This window comes from Ostrea edulis, chromosome 4 (genome assembly GCF_947568905.1).
Source record: "Ostrea edulis chromosome 4, xbOstEdul1.1, whole genome shotgun sequence".
Taxonomy (NCBI): Eukaryota; Metazoa; Mollusca; class Bivalvia; order Ostreida; family Ostreidae; genus Ostrea; species Ostrea edulis.
This window is the reverse complement of record NC_079167.1, coordinates 71,363,705-71,379,053: the sequence shown is the minus strand read 5'-3', so window position 1 is coordinate 71,379,053 and position 15,349 is coordinate 71,363,705. Positions and strand designations below refer to the sequence as shown.

At 35.2% G+C, this 15,349-nt stretch overlaps 1 protein-coding gene across 4 annotated transcripts in view; it reads right to left on the bottom strand.

Moving 5' to 3' along the window:
* Positions 1 to 15,349, bottom strand: part of LOC125669490 (structural maintenance of chromosomes protein 6-like) — a 50,135-nt gene that overhangs the window by 5,005 nt on the left and 29,781 nt on the right. For 2 of the 4 annotated variants that reach the window (XM_056163674.1, XM_056163675.1), the window contains exons 16-24: positions 14,909 to 15,178; positions 14,341 to 14,397; positions 10,579 to 10,749; positions 9,982 to 10,119; positions 9,564 to 9,682; positions 8,493 to 8,592; positions 5,627 to 5,791; positions 3,237 to 3,389; positions 1,105 to 1,202 (exon numbers count right to left, since the gene is read on the bottom strand). In XM_056163674.1, the coding sequence (XP_056019649.1) occupies positions 1,105 to 1,202; positions 3,237 to 3,389; positions 5,627 to 5,791; positions 8,493 to 8,592; positions 9,564 to 9,682; positions 9,982 to 10,119; positions 10,579 to 10,749; positions 14,341 to 14,397; positions 14,909 to 15,178 (1,271 nt within the window). Of the gene's footprint in view, positions 1 to 1,104; positions 1,203 to 3,236; positions 3,390 to 5,169; positions 5,329 to 5,626; positions 5,792 to 8,492; positions 8,593 to 9,563; positions 9,683 to 9,981; positions 10,120 to 10,578; positions 10,750 to 14,340; positions 14,398 to 14,908; positions 15,179 to 15,349 lie in introns of all 4 variants that reach the window. The other 2 variants (XM_056163676.1, XM_056163677.1) reach the window with 1 other exon arrangement.

Genomic DNA, 15,349 nt, shown 5'->3' with positions numbered 1-15,349 from the left:
TTTGGTTTTTTTACATGTTGAATTTTTCGGCTGGTCCGCGTTAGGACTAATGCTATCGATTATTAAAATCTTTAATTTAATCTTTAGATGCATTAGACAATGAAAGCAACAGAGAGAGAGAGAGAGAGAGAGAGAGAGAGAGAGAGAGCATTGGTAATCATTGATTATAATATTCATGAATGTATGCATATATGGGAAGTTTTATACGTTCAATATAAATCTTGAAAGTACAATTTCTTTCTGATTAATTATCCATCCCCTTTCATTCTGATATTGTTTTTTATTTCCCATTTTGGTTTTTTTACATGTTGAATTTTTCGGCTGGTCCGCGTTAGGACTAATGAATGAGTCCCCCCTGGCATGTGATTGTCGTTGTTCATGACCCTTCTTTTATTTGGTGAAATTGTGCTGCATGTGCCGTGAAACAATGTACCGACGAGTGGTAGGGATGACACAGGTGTTTATATACAGGATGTCAAGAATTGGGGCGTTTCATAAAAAGGTGTGAACGTCTGCAGGGAAGTCTACATACGGATATGTACGGAAAACACCAACGTATCATTAAACAACAATTACAAGAATTGAATGATTGATAGCTAATTTCAAAATAAGTAATGGGGTGGGGGCAGGCATGCTGGCTAAGCGAAAAGGTTTTTGGGGCGAATCATTTCGGAAATTATTTCTTTGTTTTATCACACGGAGGTACACGGTGGCATCGACGGAGGTACAGGTGACATCCACGGAGATGCGCGGTGGCATCCACGGAGATCCTCCGTGGACTTCAATGTCTTGCTCGCGGGGAAAAATAGGACTTCAAAGGTGCCGACAATTTTAAAGGTCCACCGTGTTTGGGGCAAATTTATTCCACCGCGTTGCGTGGAACACGCATAAAACTCGTGTCGTGTACTGTACATCTGTGGATTGTTAGCTCTGACATTCTATAACAGCCACTACATCTGTGAATTGTTAGATCTGACATTCTATAACAGCCACTACATCTGTGAATTGTTAACTCTGACATTCTATAACAGCCACTACATCTGTGAATTGTTAGATCTGACATTCTATGGAACACTAAGATGTAAATTATGTCTGAATTCTGACCTCATGTTTTGAGGAGTGAGGAAGATGAACTGTTTATGTTTCTGGTTTCTGGCCACTGCCATCATCATGTCCATGGAGATTCTTCTATTGACCATGTCCTGTAGAACAGACAAAACATTACTGTCCATTCTATATATACTTATTTCTGTCACTGTATATCTATGTCTGGAATATGGAACATCAATAACATTTCAATGTGACACATTTCTGATATTAAATACTTGTGGATAATCTAACAACAGAAATTTGTGAAGTCACGAAAGATGAATCATGTCATTAAACATACACTGCAAATAGAATTGGAGAGTAATTTAAGTACTTGAAATTGACAATAAAAAGCATAAGTGAAAAAGTTGCAAACTACACGTGGAAGTCAACAGAATAAAATTTACATGTACTGTACAGTAAAATACAGTATAGAGAACCTCCAAAGCCAGCAAAAACAATTCATTATAACCAAACTTCATTATATAGTAAAATACAGTATAGAGAACATCCAAAGCCAGCAAAAACAATTCATTATAACCAAACTTCATTATATAGTAAAATACAGATATAGAGAACCTCCAAAGCCAGCAAAAAACAATTGATTATAACCAAACTTCATTATACAGTAAAATACAGTAAAGAGAACCTCCAAAGCCAGCAAAAAACAGTTCATTATAACCAAACTTCATTATACAGTAAAATACAGATATAGAGAACCTTCAAAACCTGCAAAAAAAACCCAAAACAATTCATTATAACCAAACTTCATTATACAGTAAAATACAGTAAAGAGAACCTCCAAAGCCAGCAAAAAACAATTCATTATAACCAAACTTCATTATACAGTAAAATACAGTAAAGAGAACCTCCAAAGCCAGCAAAAAACAGTTCATTATAACCAAACTTCATTATATAGTAAAATACAGTAAAGAGAACCTCCAAAGCCAGCAAAACCAGTTCATTGTACATAAACTTCATTATATAGTAAAACATCGTTATAGCAAACCTCCAACGCTAGCAAAACCAGTCCATTATAACCAAACTTCATTATACAGTAAAACATTATTATAGCAAACCTCCAATGCTAGCAAAACCAGTCCATTATAACCAAACTTCATTATACAGTAAAACATCATTATAGCAAACCTCCAATGCTAGCAAAACCAATCCATTATAACCAAACTTCATTATACAGTAAAACATCATTATAGCAAACCTCCAATGCTAGCAAAACCAGTTTATCATAACCAAACTTCATAATACAGTAAAATATTTTTATAGCAAACCTCCAACGCTAGCAAAACCAGTTCGTTATAACCAAACTTCATTATACAGTAAAACAGTTATAGTGCAAAACAGTTCATTAATACCAAACTTCACTATGCAGTAAAATACGGTTACTGGAAAAAACCCATGCTAGCGAAAACCAGTTTGTTATAACCAAACTTCGTTTTATAGTAAAACAGGTATAGTGAACCTCCAGGGCTAGCCAAAAACAATTCATTAAAACCAAACTTCATTCAATGAAGTTTCATTATTTTCCTCTTGTAGAGGAATAACTATCCCAATAAGCCCAAATTCATTATAAATGTGTTTTACTGCATATACACATGTTAAAGGGGCATGGATATGATTTGAGATGAAAATTTTCAAATTTTATTTTTCCATTTTTAATGTTTACAATGCTTAACTAAGGTATTTCTAATGGTCAGCAAAAATTTGAATGTCAGTTGTCGAGGTATATGGGAGATACAGAGCTTACAATTCTTTGTTACTTAAACAAGGCTCGTGCCATGTTTTTGTTTATATAGGTTAAATATACTAGTAAAAGTTTTGTTTAAAGCAGATTTTTTCAATTTACAAGTTAATTCTGAACACAATTAAATAATTTCTAGTGTTTGTTACATCTCATTTTGTTTTGAACATATGTTTTCTATCAAGTAATCTATATGTAAACAAAAACATGGCACGAGCCTTGTTTAAATAACAAAGAGTGAGTGCTGTATCTCACTTGTAACTGAACAACCAATATTAAAATTTTGGTTGACCATTAGAAATGAGAAAATAAAATTTGAAAGTTTTCTGCTCAAATCTTGTCCATGCCCCTTTAAAAGTACTAGGACAATGAGAAGTTCATATTTTACCATGAACACGTCAAATTCATCCAGACATCTGAACGGTGACTCCATGGCATCCCACAATGCCAGAATGAAACAGACCGTGGAGAAGGACCTCTCGCCCCCAGACAGTGAGCGCATGTCCCGTGCTCCTTCTCCAGCCATCGTGGTCGGCTGGACCTGCAGGAAGTCATAAAAGAGTTACCTAAATCACAAGTTCACATACACAGATAGACAGAGAAATATTAAGTGTAAAAAGTTATCTAAATTACCCTTAAACATGCAAGAATAGATGACAAAAAGTGTAAAAAGTTATCTAAATTACAAGTTCACACACGTAAAAAGACAGCGAAATATAAAGTGTAAAAAGTTGTCTAAATTGCAAGTTCACATACACAGATAGAGTGAAATAAGGCCAAAAAACAACAACAAAAAAACCAATAGTTTCTCAGGCCAAAAATTTTGATGAGGCAGGCAGTTTTTTAAAATTGGCTGTAGCATGAGTTATCTTTCCTTTTTGTTGACTGTAGAAGAGTTACCTTTTCTTTCTCATACTGAAAAGCCAACTTTTTTTTGCAAGCAAGAAATTTTCACTAGAATAGTGAGAACCTAATCATTGCGAATATTTCTCGCTGTGAACCAGTCATTAATGTCTCTTGTATTTGTTTAAGATAACCTCAGTCGTGAAAATTAGTCCCCATGAACCAGTTCACCACTGATAAAACGCGAAATAAAGTAGTTGTGAATTAAAGTTGATTTATAGTATATAGAGTAAGCAATGAAATTTTTATTTTTTTCTTCTTCAAAAAATAGTGTTACACATTACTTACCATCAATTGTATACGATTATTCTTAAACACTTGCACATAACTGAGCTTGCATTCAATTCTCATTTGATGAAAAAGATACTTTATACAAATATCTTTAACAACATAGTTACTTCATTTACATAAACAAAATTGAAAAAAAAAAAAATTTAATGCAGTACCTTCTCAATGGATGCAGAGGGGCCTGAGACACTATTAGTTTTTTCTGGCCTAACTGTGTGCATGATTCTGTATGTGTTTTTATTTCAGATTCTGTGTAAAATTAAGTCCGATGGGCTATCAAATCAGGAGGAATTACAGTCAGCGCTGCATTAAATCAAAACTGAAATATTTACAACTTGTACACAGAGACCAAGACCCATGCAAGCCTCCTTCATCCTCAGCTGGGAGGGATTCAGATTGTTGAATCAAGAGAACTACATTTATTACTATCATAATTATGAAAGTGCACAGATTGAGAAGAACACAATCAAATAACATTTTATATCAATTATTTGTTAGGATGCATGCATTTCGTGTATGACATACTGCATTCAGCCCAATTTCCTACATATTTTGAAAGATGCAAGAAAATTAGTGAAATTATCAGCACAATCTTTACCCTTCATTAAATAGGCGAGCAAAAACATCAAACACCACTCTCTTATAATGTTAATCATTTTGCTTGATGTGTGTGCTCTTGATTTTCTTATCAAACAGCTATGATGCAAGGACTTGTTTTTTGTCATTTTTTTTTTAAATTTGCAACAAAACTGATGGATTTGCAACATAGATAAATGAATGTTTTGGATGAAAATGCATTGATTTCAACTGTTTTTTCTAAAATTGATATACCACTTACAACATTTCTACCATAACCTTGATATTTGGGCTGAAATTTAGTGGACACCCAAATTTATACTATGAAATATCTACATCATGTTATTTTCACCTACACAGATTGGAAAACGATTTTGTCACACTTTATAAATTTAAACAGATTTAAAAACATCACACTTAGGATGAGGACAAAATGAGTGGAAATAAAACGGGGACAATTTCCCTGGTATACAGCACCTATTTTTTGGTGAAAATGTGGCTAAATATAAAGATAGTTAAAATCAGTGCATATACAGCATCCAAACGAAACTTACATTCATCTCAAGTGTTTCCTTTGAGTGATTAAAGCTCATTTTCCCTGTATAATTCCTATTATTAAGCAGTACTATGAAGAAATATTTGGCTCGCATGGCAATAATCTTTCTGAACTCAAAATACTGCTGTTGCCGATGTTTCATAACCTTTTCCATATGCTGAAAACAACAAAAGACAAGTCCCTTACAACACAGAAAAACATTTAGAATGGGCAAGATGGCAGAAGCACGCAACTCTTTTGTACACCCCTGTATCTGGCATGGGATTAGACAATCACATTCTCCTAACTATGTACTTTTGTAGAAATTGGTGGTATGCAAAATATTACAACAAAAAAAACCAAAAAAAAGTACCAAAGAACCAGATGAACATGATTATTCAGTAAGACTGCCTCTGGGAGTCTTTTAACTATCTTTCTGCCATCTTGACCAATCTTATAAGAAATCAAAAACATACTATAATCGTTATGGTCTCTTTTTTGTGAGAGATCTCCATTTTGGAATTCCAAGATGTTTTCATCATGGCGATTTGTTCAATGAAATTTAATTTTACACGAAGTGAAATGTAGCTTCGCATTTTTCTGGAATTGGCTTTTCGCCTATCCAAGGTCTCTAATAACGTCTGAAATTAAAAAATGCATCTTTACGAAAAACAAATACATACAAGATTGTAGCGTCTGCAGCTGCAACATTATCAGCATAATGCAGTTAACATAAGCATTTGATGACGTTTGCTTAAGGTATCCGATCCATAAAAGCATTTATTTTCACAAAAAGTCAATATCTGTAGCACTAAATCTTTTGTGAAAACAAAATGCCTGATTTTTAGTGAGATAAAGATGGCAGAGAGAGTAGATGATGCCACATCTATCTATAGTGGATTAGATTTTTTTTGGTCAGAGTTATCTCCCCTTGTAGAAATGTAGAAAAAATTAAATATTTTCATAATTTGTATGGTGACCTTTTCTTCGCATATTTTGAAAGATAATGGTAATAGGAATCTTTTCACCATGAACTTTCTTTGGAAATTATATTCTAATTGACTTTATATGTCAGAAATGTGTTTTTCTCATAGGGATTAATGTTAATTTCTATATCAACAGATATTTCTTATATGTCTTGTCAATTTTGAAAATTCTTTTGGTGAATCACTGTGTATGTATATTAATTATCTTTCATTTGATACCAAGTTTTGTATTACATAACAATTAATTATTGGAAAAAAATGGGGGTTTTATGGATCGGATACTTTAATATCATTTCTGATATGATTGGAACATATTTAATTGTTGATCAATAAAATCCTGTGCATCACCCCAGGTGTGGACAAAATAAAACACCATGATACTACATGTGTACTTATTTTAGAGCATTTAAAATACAGCTAACTCTTGATAAACTGCCACTTTTTGTTCTTTTGAATTTATGGCATCATAACGAATTTGGTGATGAATTGAATTTCCGCCATCTTGAAGAGAAAGAGTTACTATTATTGAATGTAAACGTTATCTTTCCTTTACTTACAATACTTATGTAAAAATATTTCATAAATATGTTTTCAAATTGTCTAACATGATTAAAATAATTTTATCAATGTCAAGGCTTCATCTCAAAACAATACATATACAAGACACACATAAGCAGTATGTTCCAAGTTATTTAAAAACCTTGTCCAGTGTCAAAATTTGGCGCACTGCAAGGCCGTTTCTTGGCAGGTGAACTGTCATTAATTGGACCAGGGTCGACATAATTTCATCCTTTGCAGCCAAAAAATCAACCAATTGTCCTCCTCTTTATGGACTTTCCCCATACAACAGTAGAATGATTGGTCATTTCCTGTTGTGTACATTTCGGATGGTTTCTGTGGTATGTCATGATTTGCTTACTTTCTTCGAAATTCAACAGAATCAATATTGACCAATTTATCATTTCACTGACCATGTGCACTAATGGCGATTTATCTAGATAATTATCACTTTGATATAGGCTTTTGTAATCAAAATTGGCAAATGGCGATAACGAATCTGGCATTTTTTAAAACAAGAATTTTAAGTAATAGGAAAAATGTTCTTTTAAATAGGAAAATGCGGTGTTATAATGAAAATGGCGATGAATTGAGTGGCGAAAATTCTTGAGTTAACTGTATGTGCAATCAGAGCTGATAATTGGTGTAATCATATATTATCTTCACTTTGTACTAAGATTATCAACATCTATAAACATTTTATATATTTGTGAAACACTAAGGCCACATCAAATCGATTCTCTGGTTCTCAGACAATTGTTTTTCAAAAAATGGGTAGGTAGGTAGGAGTTTTAGTTTTTCAGTTTATCTCCATGTCACAAATGGGTAGGGATTTTTTGTCCCTGTTTTTTTTTTTGTTGTGTTGTGAAGAAAGTTAAGAGTTTTACAAATGGTATTCAACACCGTATAGCTTCTTTTCATTCTGTTTCTTGTCTTGTTTTATATGTATGTCATGCTTTTATATTGTAGCGTTTATTATTTTCATTTGGTCTTCGAGGTAGTTTCAGTTTTTCTCGGGCTTCCAGCAAAACGACAAATGCCTACTTTTTCTGTGTAAAGGTTCATCTGACGAGGGCAAATCAGTCTTTTTTTCCGACACTTTCACCTTTAAATATCTCCCAAAAAGTTCAACCACTTCGGAAATTTTCACTGTTGAAAAAACCTTATCGCTGTCAGCTGTTTTGTTTCGACCTACGAAAACGTCGTACTTCAACTCGGCCTTGCTTTCATCAATTTGTTCCTTCACGGTTTCAATTTCTTTAAATTCACCGCCCAGAAGTTTCTTGCAAAGCGTATCAACTGTCAAGGACGAGTCTACCGGTATAATTGTCCATGGAACAATCTGTTTTGAGTTAAAAAATAATCTCAATGCTGACAAGAACTGTTTCTGTCGCCATATTGTTTACATCAACTAAGCAGCACGTCTTATTCAGCAAGGCGCTTAACGATTTTGGCGCCAAAACACGAATTTTATTTTGACGGATCAAATACGGGTGGCGGCGATTTTTTTCCGGGGCGGCAATACACTCGTGTCAGCGGCCGATTTTTTTTGGGGGCGGCGTTGTCTGAGAAGCAGAGAATCGATTTGATGTGGCCTAATGTGTGAATCCCACCACAAAGTACAAGCATGGTAATATGCAAATACAATCACAGATAATAATTATACAAAATAAAAGTTATTATGGGAAATACAATTTTCTGAAAAATCGATTACTCTTTCAGTACTGGTAATATCTTTGATGAAAGAAAAAAATGGAACCACTATCTTAATGTACGAGTTTCCGTGAGATTATTTTACCTGTATGAAGTTTCTACATTGCTTGACCTCGGTCATTATCTTCCTGTACATGTCTCTCTTCTCGTAGTATGTCCGTGTGATTTCCTCTGAATTGCCACGACTGTTAATAGGGAGAGGTGATTAGTCACTAAAATAATCATTTTCTGTACAAACTTTCTCTACATTATAGTATATTTGTGGGATTTTCCTTTCCATTGAACAGTTTTCACAGTGATTAATTGATTTTCTGTATAAGTCCTAAATCTTTATATTTCTGTTATCATTTGTTTCTAGAGTGGCAAATTATCTCCATCAAACGATACTTTCTCTGGACTTGCTTAATCATAGACTTGAAGACTTCATCTTTTATTTCACAGCATATATCATTCTTCGTATATCTTGATCTCTGCAAGCAACTCACTCCTATTTTCTATCTCAATCTTTGTTTAATCTCACCTCTTTTACTCAGCCCTGATCTCTATCTCAGGAATCTCACCTCTTGTCCTCAGCCCTGATCTTTCATCTCAGGAATCTCACCTCTTTTACTTAGCCCTGATATGCTTCATTATCTCAGTAATCTCACCTTGTTTACTCAGCCCCGATCTATATCTCAGGAATCTCACCTCTTTTACTCAGCCCTGATTTGCTTGGTTATCTCAGTAATCTCACCTTGTTTACTCAGCCTTGATCTCTGTCTCAGGAATCTCACCTCATTTACTCAGCCCTGATTTCTGTTTATCTCAGGAATCTCACCTCTTTCCCTCTGCCCTGATTTCTATCTCAGGAATCTCAACTCTTTTACTAAGCCCTGATATATAACTCTGTAATCTCACCTTTTCTCCTCAGCCCTGATTTCTATCTCTGTAATCTCACCTCTTTTCCTCGGCCCTGATCTCTGTTTATCTCAGTAATCTCACCTCTTTTCCTCAGCCCTGATCTCTGTTTATTTCCATAATCTCACCTCTTTTACTCAGCCCTGACCTCTGTTTATCTCAGTAATCTCACCTCTTTTCCTCAGCCCTATCTCTGTTTATCTCCATAATCTCACCTCTTTTCCTCAGCCCTGACCTCTGTTTATCTCAGTAATCTCACCTCTTTTCCTCAGCTCTGATCTGTTTGTTTATCTGAGTGACTTCACTCTCCAGATTCTGTATGGTCCGCCTAGTGTTGATTTTCTCAGCACAAATCTGCTGGGCTTTCTTGATGTCACTCTGTGAATAAAAATACAGTAAATAATATGTTAGTGAACTATATTTTTCTAATAGTGGCAAATTGAACTTCACGCAACCACCCATCCTCCAACTTAATTATCTATATATGATTAAAAGTTTTTCTGTGTATTTCTAAATGTAGCAAAAACAGTGAAAGAAAACTTAACTTGAAAATTCCAACCTGGGCTTCTAATTCCTTTATCACAATTGTTACCAAATGGTTGATTCACCCCTATGTTTACTCAACTCCAGTGCTTTACTACATGTCAATGTTTGGATCCACCCCTTTGTTACATTACCTCCAGTTCTTTTGACTCCTCCTCCACCTTTTTCTGTTCCCCCCTGATTTTAGCTTCCTGTTCACTCAGCTTCTCCTCGTAATGTTTACGGTGAGACTTAGCTTGCTCTATCTCAACCTGGGCCAACCCAAATTCATCCTACCAACACAAAACAAAAAATTCTCACACCAACATATTCACATCAAAATTAATACATTATAAAGTCTCTTGCATCAACACATTGTATATACAAATCAAAACAAAATCTAACACATATAATAAAGTCTCTCACATCTCAAAATCCACTTGTCAAACTAAATATTCCTTCACGCTCCGTTATCTCTTCATTTACTTATCTTGCCCCTATTCCTTGTTCTTTAGTCATTTCATTGTTTTAAATGCCTTTATCACTTCTATTAAAGCTTTCCATCAAGTTTTGAATTGTATGCCTTTTCAAAACCCCCCTCTTTGTGTTTTTCTTTCCCTGCCATTCTTATTTTCCTACTTTCACTTTGACCATTACAAACTGTTTCTCTGAGACATCCTTCCTACTCACAAGCAGTCTGATTTACTTTCACAATCTATTAGCTCATGTCATCTCCTCTACTTTCACTTTACCTTCAGTGGTTCTCCCACTTCTGCTTTCTCCCGCATTTTACTTTCGACCTCTTTAAACTTCTGTTCCTCGGCCTGGAACTGTGACAGTGAGTTCTGATACTGTGTGTGGAGCTGGTCACGGACCACACTCATATCCTGGATCTGACTCTCCAAATTATTCACTTCCTCCTCCTACAATCATCAGCCAATTATGATTTCAAATTAACATTTCTACACATATTTACAATTTTACGTTCAACTAAACTGTTCCAAGAAATATGTTTGCAATGACATTATTAATCAACCTTAAACAAGGAATACTTAAGCTGAATATCACTTCCAGTTACAAAGTTCTAAGGTGGTGACAGATGGATGGACAGACAGACAGACAAAGATTACAAGTAATTCAGGCAGACGAGGGATAAACTATTCCAGACAGACGGACTTACAAGGGTTAGAGAATTCCAGACAGACAGAGTTTTAAGAATTCCAGACAGAGAGTTTTAAGAATTCCAGACAGAGTTTAAAGTATTCGGTTAGGGCTGTTCCAGAAATGATCAAATGGGGGGGGGGGTCGGGCGGCAAACGATATTTTTTTGTGTGGGTGGTCGTATTTTTTCATATTTTAATTGGTCCGTGGTTGGTCTGTTAAAAAAATATTTATTATGGGTAGTGGGTAGTTTCTATCGTTTTATTTTGTGCCAAGTGGGTGTTGAGTTTTCAGAATATTTTTATTGTCACTCTTGTCGTGTTCGTTACAAAATATCGGAGGGAAAAATTGAAAACGTGCTTTCGAAATGCTGCTTTCGAAATCGGAAGTAACATAGAACTATTCGAGTTGTCGCTCTTTGCAGCGCATAACTTTCCTTTACGGCACTCTTCAAATTAGAGGCGCGTTTAGTAGGGTCCCTATGGACGTGATGGCGGCGAACTCTGTTCTGTAGATTATTACAGTTTACAGTGCATCGATTTTGGGAATATTTTGAAACCAATAGGTATTCCGTTTTCTAATAAAAATAGGCAAACCTTAGTTAATTTATACGAGGGTACCGATGTGTTATATTTATCAGTCGGTGTGATGGTGATATAGAGGCCTCCGGGCACGGGCTCCATTAGAAGATGAACGATTCGTGGAAAAACATATCCATACCCATTTCATGATAATAGCATCGTTTGGACTCCCAATCTTTCCAACATTCCCGCCATAGATGCCTTTGATTGTTGATGTGACATCGTTTCTTCAGAACTACTGTGATACAATGTCGCACAGGCATTACCGCGTCATTGACTAGAATGTTTGTCCCGAAAACCTCGCGAGATTTGTACCGTTTTCATTTTTAAAAATATTTTTGTGGTGGGTCTGGTTAGTTTTTTTTTTATTAGATGGGTCATTGTAAAATGAGTTTATTAATTTGATGGGTCATGGGGTAATAATTTTTTTTTTTTTTTTATGGGTGCTTGGTATATACAAAAGGTGCCTCCCGACCCCCCCCATGTATTTATTTCTGGAATAGCCCTTAGAGTATTCCAGACATACAGATAATTGATAGAGTATTTCCCAGGTGAATCTATGCTTTGCAGTTTACACTGTTTAATAAATACATGTACATGCTACTTTGATTTTCACACTTCCTTTCACACTTTGCTATCTTCGTAGTACAGTGGAACCCCGTTATTACGTTTTCCATTTTGTCACGATAAAATAACGTAATACCGGGGGCAACGTAATAAACGTTCCCAGTTAAATCCATTAAAAATATCATTTGGAAATTGTATATCGTCCGTTGGTACTCCGTGAAGGGGTGTGTGAATATATCTTTACTGTTTCTTTGTTTAAAAGACTATGATACTTTGTTTTATTTACATCTTATCTTTAATGTCCGTAATTCTTCATGTTCTTATCCCTTTTCTTTATTTCGGTGTAGGATACATAAGGATGTTTTGATAAAAGTTGCTTTTTCTGCATTCGTTTGGACCGCCATTTTGTTCAACTTTAAAACAATGCGTTCATATAAATTTCTCTCAATAACTCGTTCCGGTTCGTATTCAACATTCGTATTAAAAAAATAAGAAAACATCGTTTTTATTAAGTTCTCTAATTACACAATACAATAAAAAAAATCCCACTCAAAAAACATCAAAACTATAGAAACAAAACGCACACGATACCCAACACTTACACACTTCCCACCAACGATAAACATGCACTGAGAACAATTTAAGCGCAATCCACATAAAAAAATATATAATGATGCACGAAGATTTCATTTATAACGCTAAATGATGGCACTAAAATCATGTGCGCATCAAGGGATTTTAAAATATTCACTGAGGTAAATGCCGTGCACGAATCGGCCTATAGATTGGTGTATGTATGGACGAGATTTACGAACACCCAAGCTGCATGTCCAAACAACGAACAATTTTTTTAATTGAACACCTTAAGTCACCTATGTCCAAGCAGTTACCCAAGCGGTTGTAACATTGCTACGATAAATCTTGTCTTTCTTGTTCGGTACCAAAGCTTTCCATGAATAGAGTTTTAATAGCGAAGGTAATCACACTATGCTGAACACGCAGGTGGTTGAGAAATTATTTCTTTGATTATCAAAATATGAAAAATGAAGTAAATTTCATAGAGTACAATTTCTAAATAAACATTATTTGATTGTTTATCACTGGCTTCTATACGGGGTATTCACCTGTATTATGTCGCTAGATCTATCGAAGCGTGATCAGTCAAGCGTCTCTAATCCCCAAACAGACCAGAAAATTTACATGGTGACTGCCTCAGGCAGTCAAGGTGTGAATGACTTATTATTTTGAGAATCACTATTGAATAATTAGGGGTTTATTACGTTTTTGTCGGAATTTTTACAACGTAATACCGAGTCCCGGCATTTTAGGACAACGTAATAACGAGGTCTATTTTATATAGGTTTGTTAAGAAATGGTTTTGTGCTTTGAAATTCCAACGTAATATGCGGACTAACGTAATAAAGGGGGAATGTAATAACGGGGTTCCACTGTAATTTTCAAACTGAAATCTAGAATGACCCTTCATAACATAACTTCAGACTCGAGCACTAATGGGCAAGCTAATATGTCTCCATACCTCCACTTTTATAAGAGTATACCCTCCATAATGATGAGACTCAACTGTTAATATCAATAGGTCAAAAACTATACTGTTGTTATTTAGAAACAAGCATGCAAGACTAGGTTCAGTGAGAACCTACATTGTACCAGTGTTGTATGTGCTAAGTTTAAGGAGAACCTACCAGTGTTGTGTGTGCTAAGTTTAAGGAGAACCTACCAGTGTTGTGTGTGTTAAGTTTAAGGAGAACCTACCAGTGTTGTGTGAGTCACATTTAAGGAGAACCTACCAATGTTATGTGTGTTTAAGTTTCAGGAGAACCTACCAGTGTTGTGTGTGTTAAGTTTAAGGAGAACCTACCAGTGTTGTGTGTGTTAAGTTTAAGGAGAACCTACCAGTGTTGTGTGAGCTATGTCTAGGGAGAATCTACAGTCCCTGAAACGTTCTACTTTTCCATTTTCCCGTTCGCTCACCGTTCGTTCTGCGTGTGTTCACACCGTTCGCTCACCATTCAAGTGGGAAAGTAGAATGTTTCAGGGACTGTATCAGTGTTGTGTGAGCTATGTTTAAGGATAACCTACCAGTGTTGTGTGTGTTAAGTTTAAGGAGAACCTACCAGTGTTGGGTTAGCTACATTTAAGGAGAACCTACCAGTGTTGTGCGTGCTAAGTTTAAGGAGAACCTACCAGTGTTGTGACATCAATAGGAGCAGGATCCTCAATACTTTTCAGCTCATAGATTTCCTGTAACAGAAAAATCAACATTATTCAAAGTTTTGTGATATAAAAACATTGAATTATCAAAATTTCTTGTGCAAGAATTACAATATTGCATGTTATACATATTTCATTAAATCTTATTTTCAAGAAATTATTCTGCAGTCTCAAAAGGGTGCTTCAACACTGGGGAGAATCCTTTATACAAATATTTCATACACTTTCACAAACGTGCCTAATAAAAGGAGTATAATTGTTCATCTCCAGAGATGGAAATTAACACAGAATGAATACTTAAAAAGATTACCACAATGATATATACATTCATATTGTTAAAGCAGAAATATTTACATTTTCATTCGTTTTGTATTATATTTTTACCAATTAAATGATAACTATTTCCTCATGAAAGTGAATAATGAGCACATGAATCTTGATTCCAACAGAAATGAGAGTAAACTGTAAATAAAAAAAAATAGCTGGAGCGCTTGTCCTTGTCTTAAATAAACTACATTAAGATTGCAAGACCATGACATACATTGTTGAGTTTGTTGAGCCGCTGCCCGATCTTCATCAACTGAGTCTCACATTTCTTTTCCTCGTTCTGATTTTGCCGCAAGTTATCTCGAAGATTGACCTTGACCTGTTCTTTTTTCTGTATCTCCTGCTGGAGCTGAGTTAGCTCCCCTTGCAGGCGGTGAATGTCTTGCTCCGTGTTTGAGGTGAGAAATTTGGCATGCGTGTTGTTATTGGAGTAGTATCTCAGGGACGGCTTACTGTAAATCTGGTCCCCCTCCACAGTGAAAGCCTGCACACAAAAACATTTAACAGGTGAAAGACACACAAAGGACTTTTTTTATTTGCCTGTATCAACTTCTCATAACCCATTTTGAATTATTTCCTTAAACATCCTTTTCAAAACATTTGTGAAATGTCACAAAATGGAGAGCACCAATTTTTCAGCATCTATTATTACTTT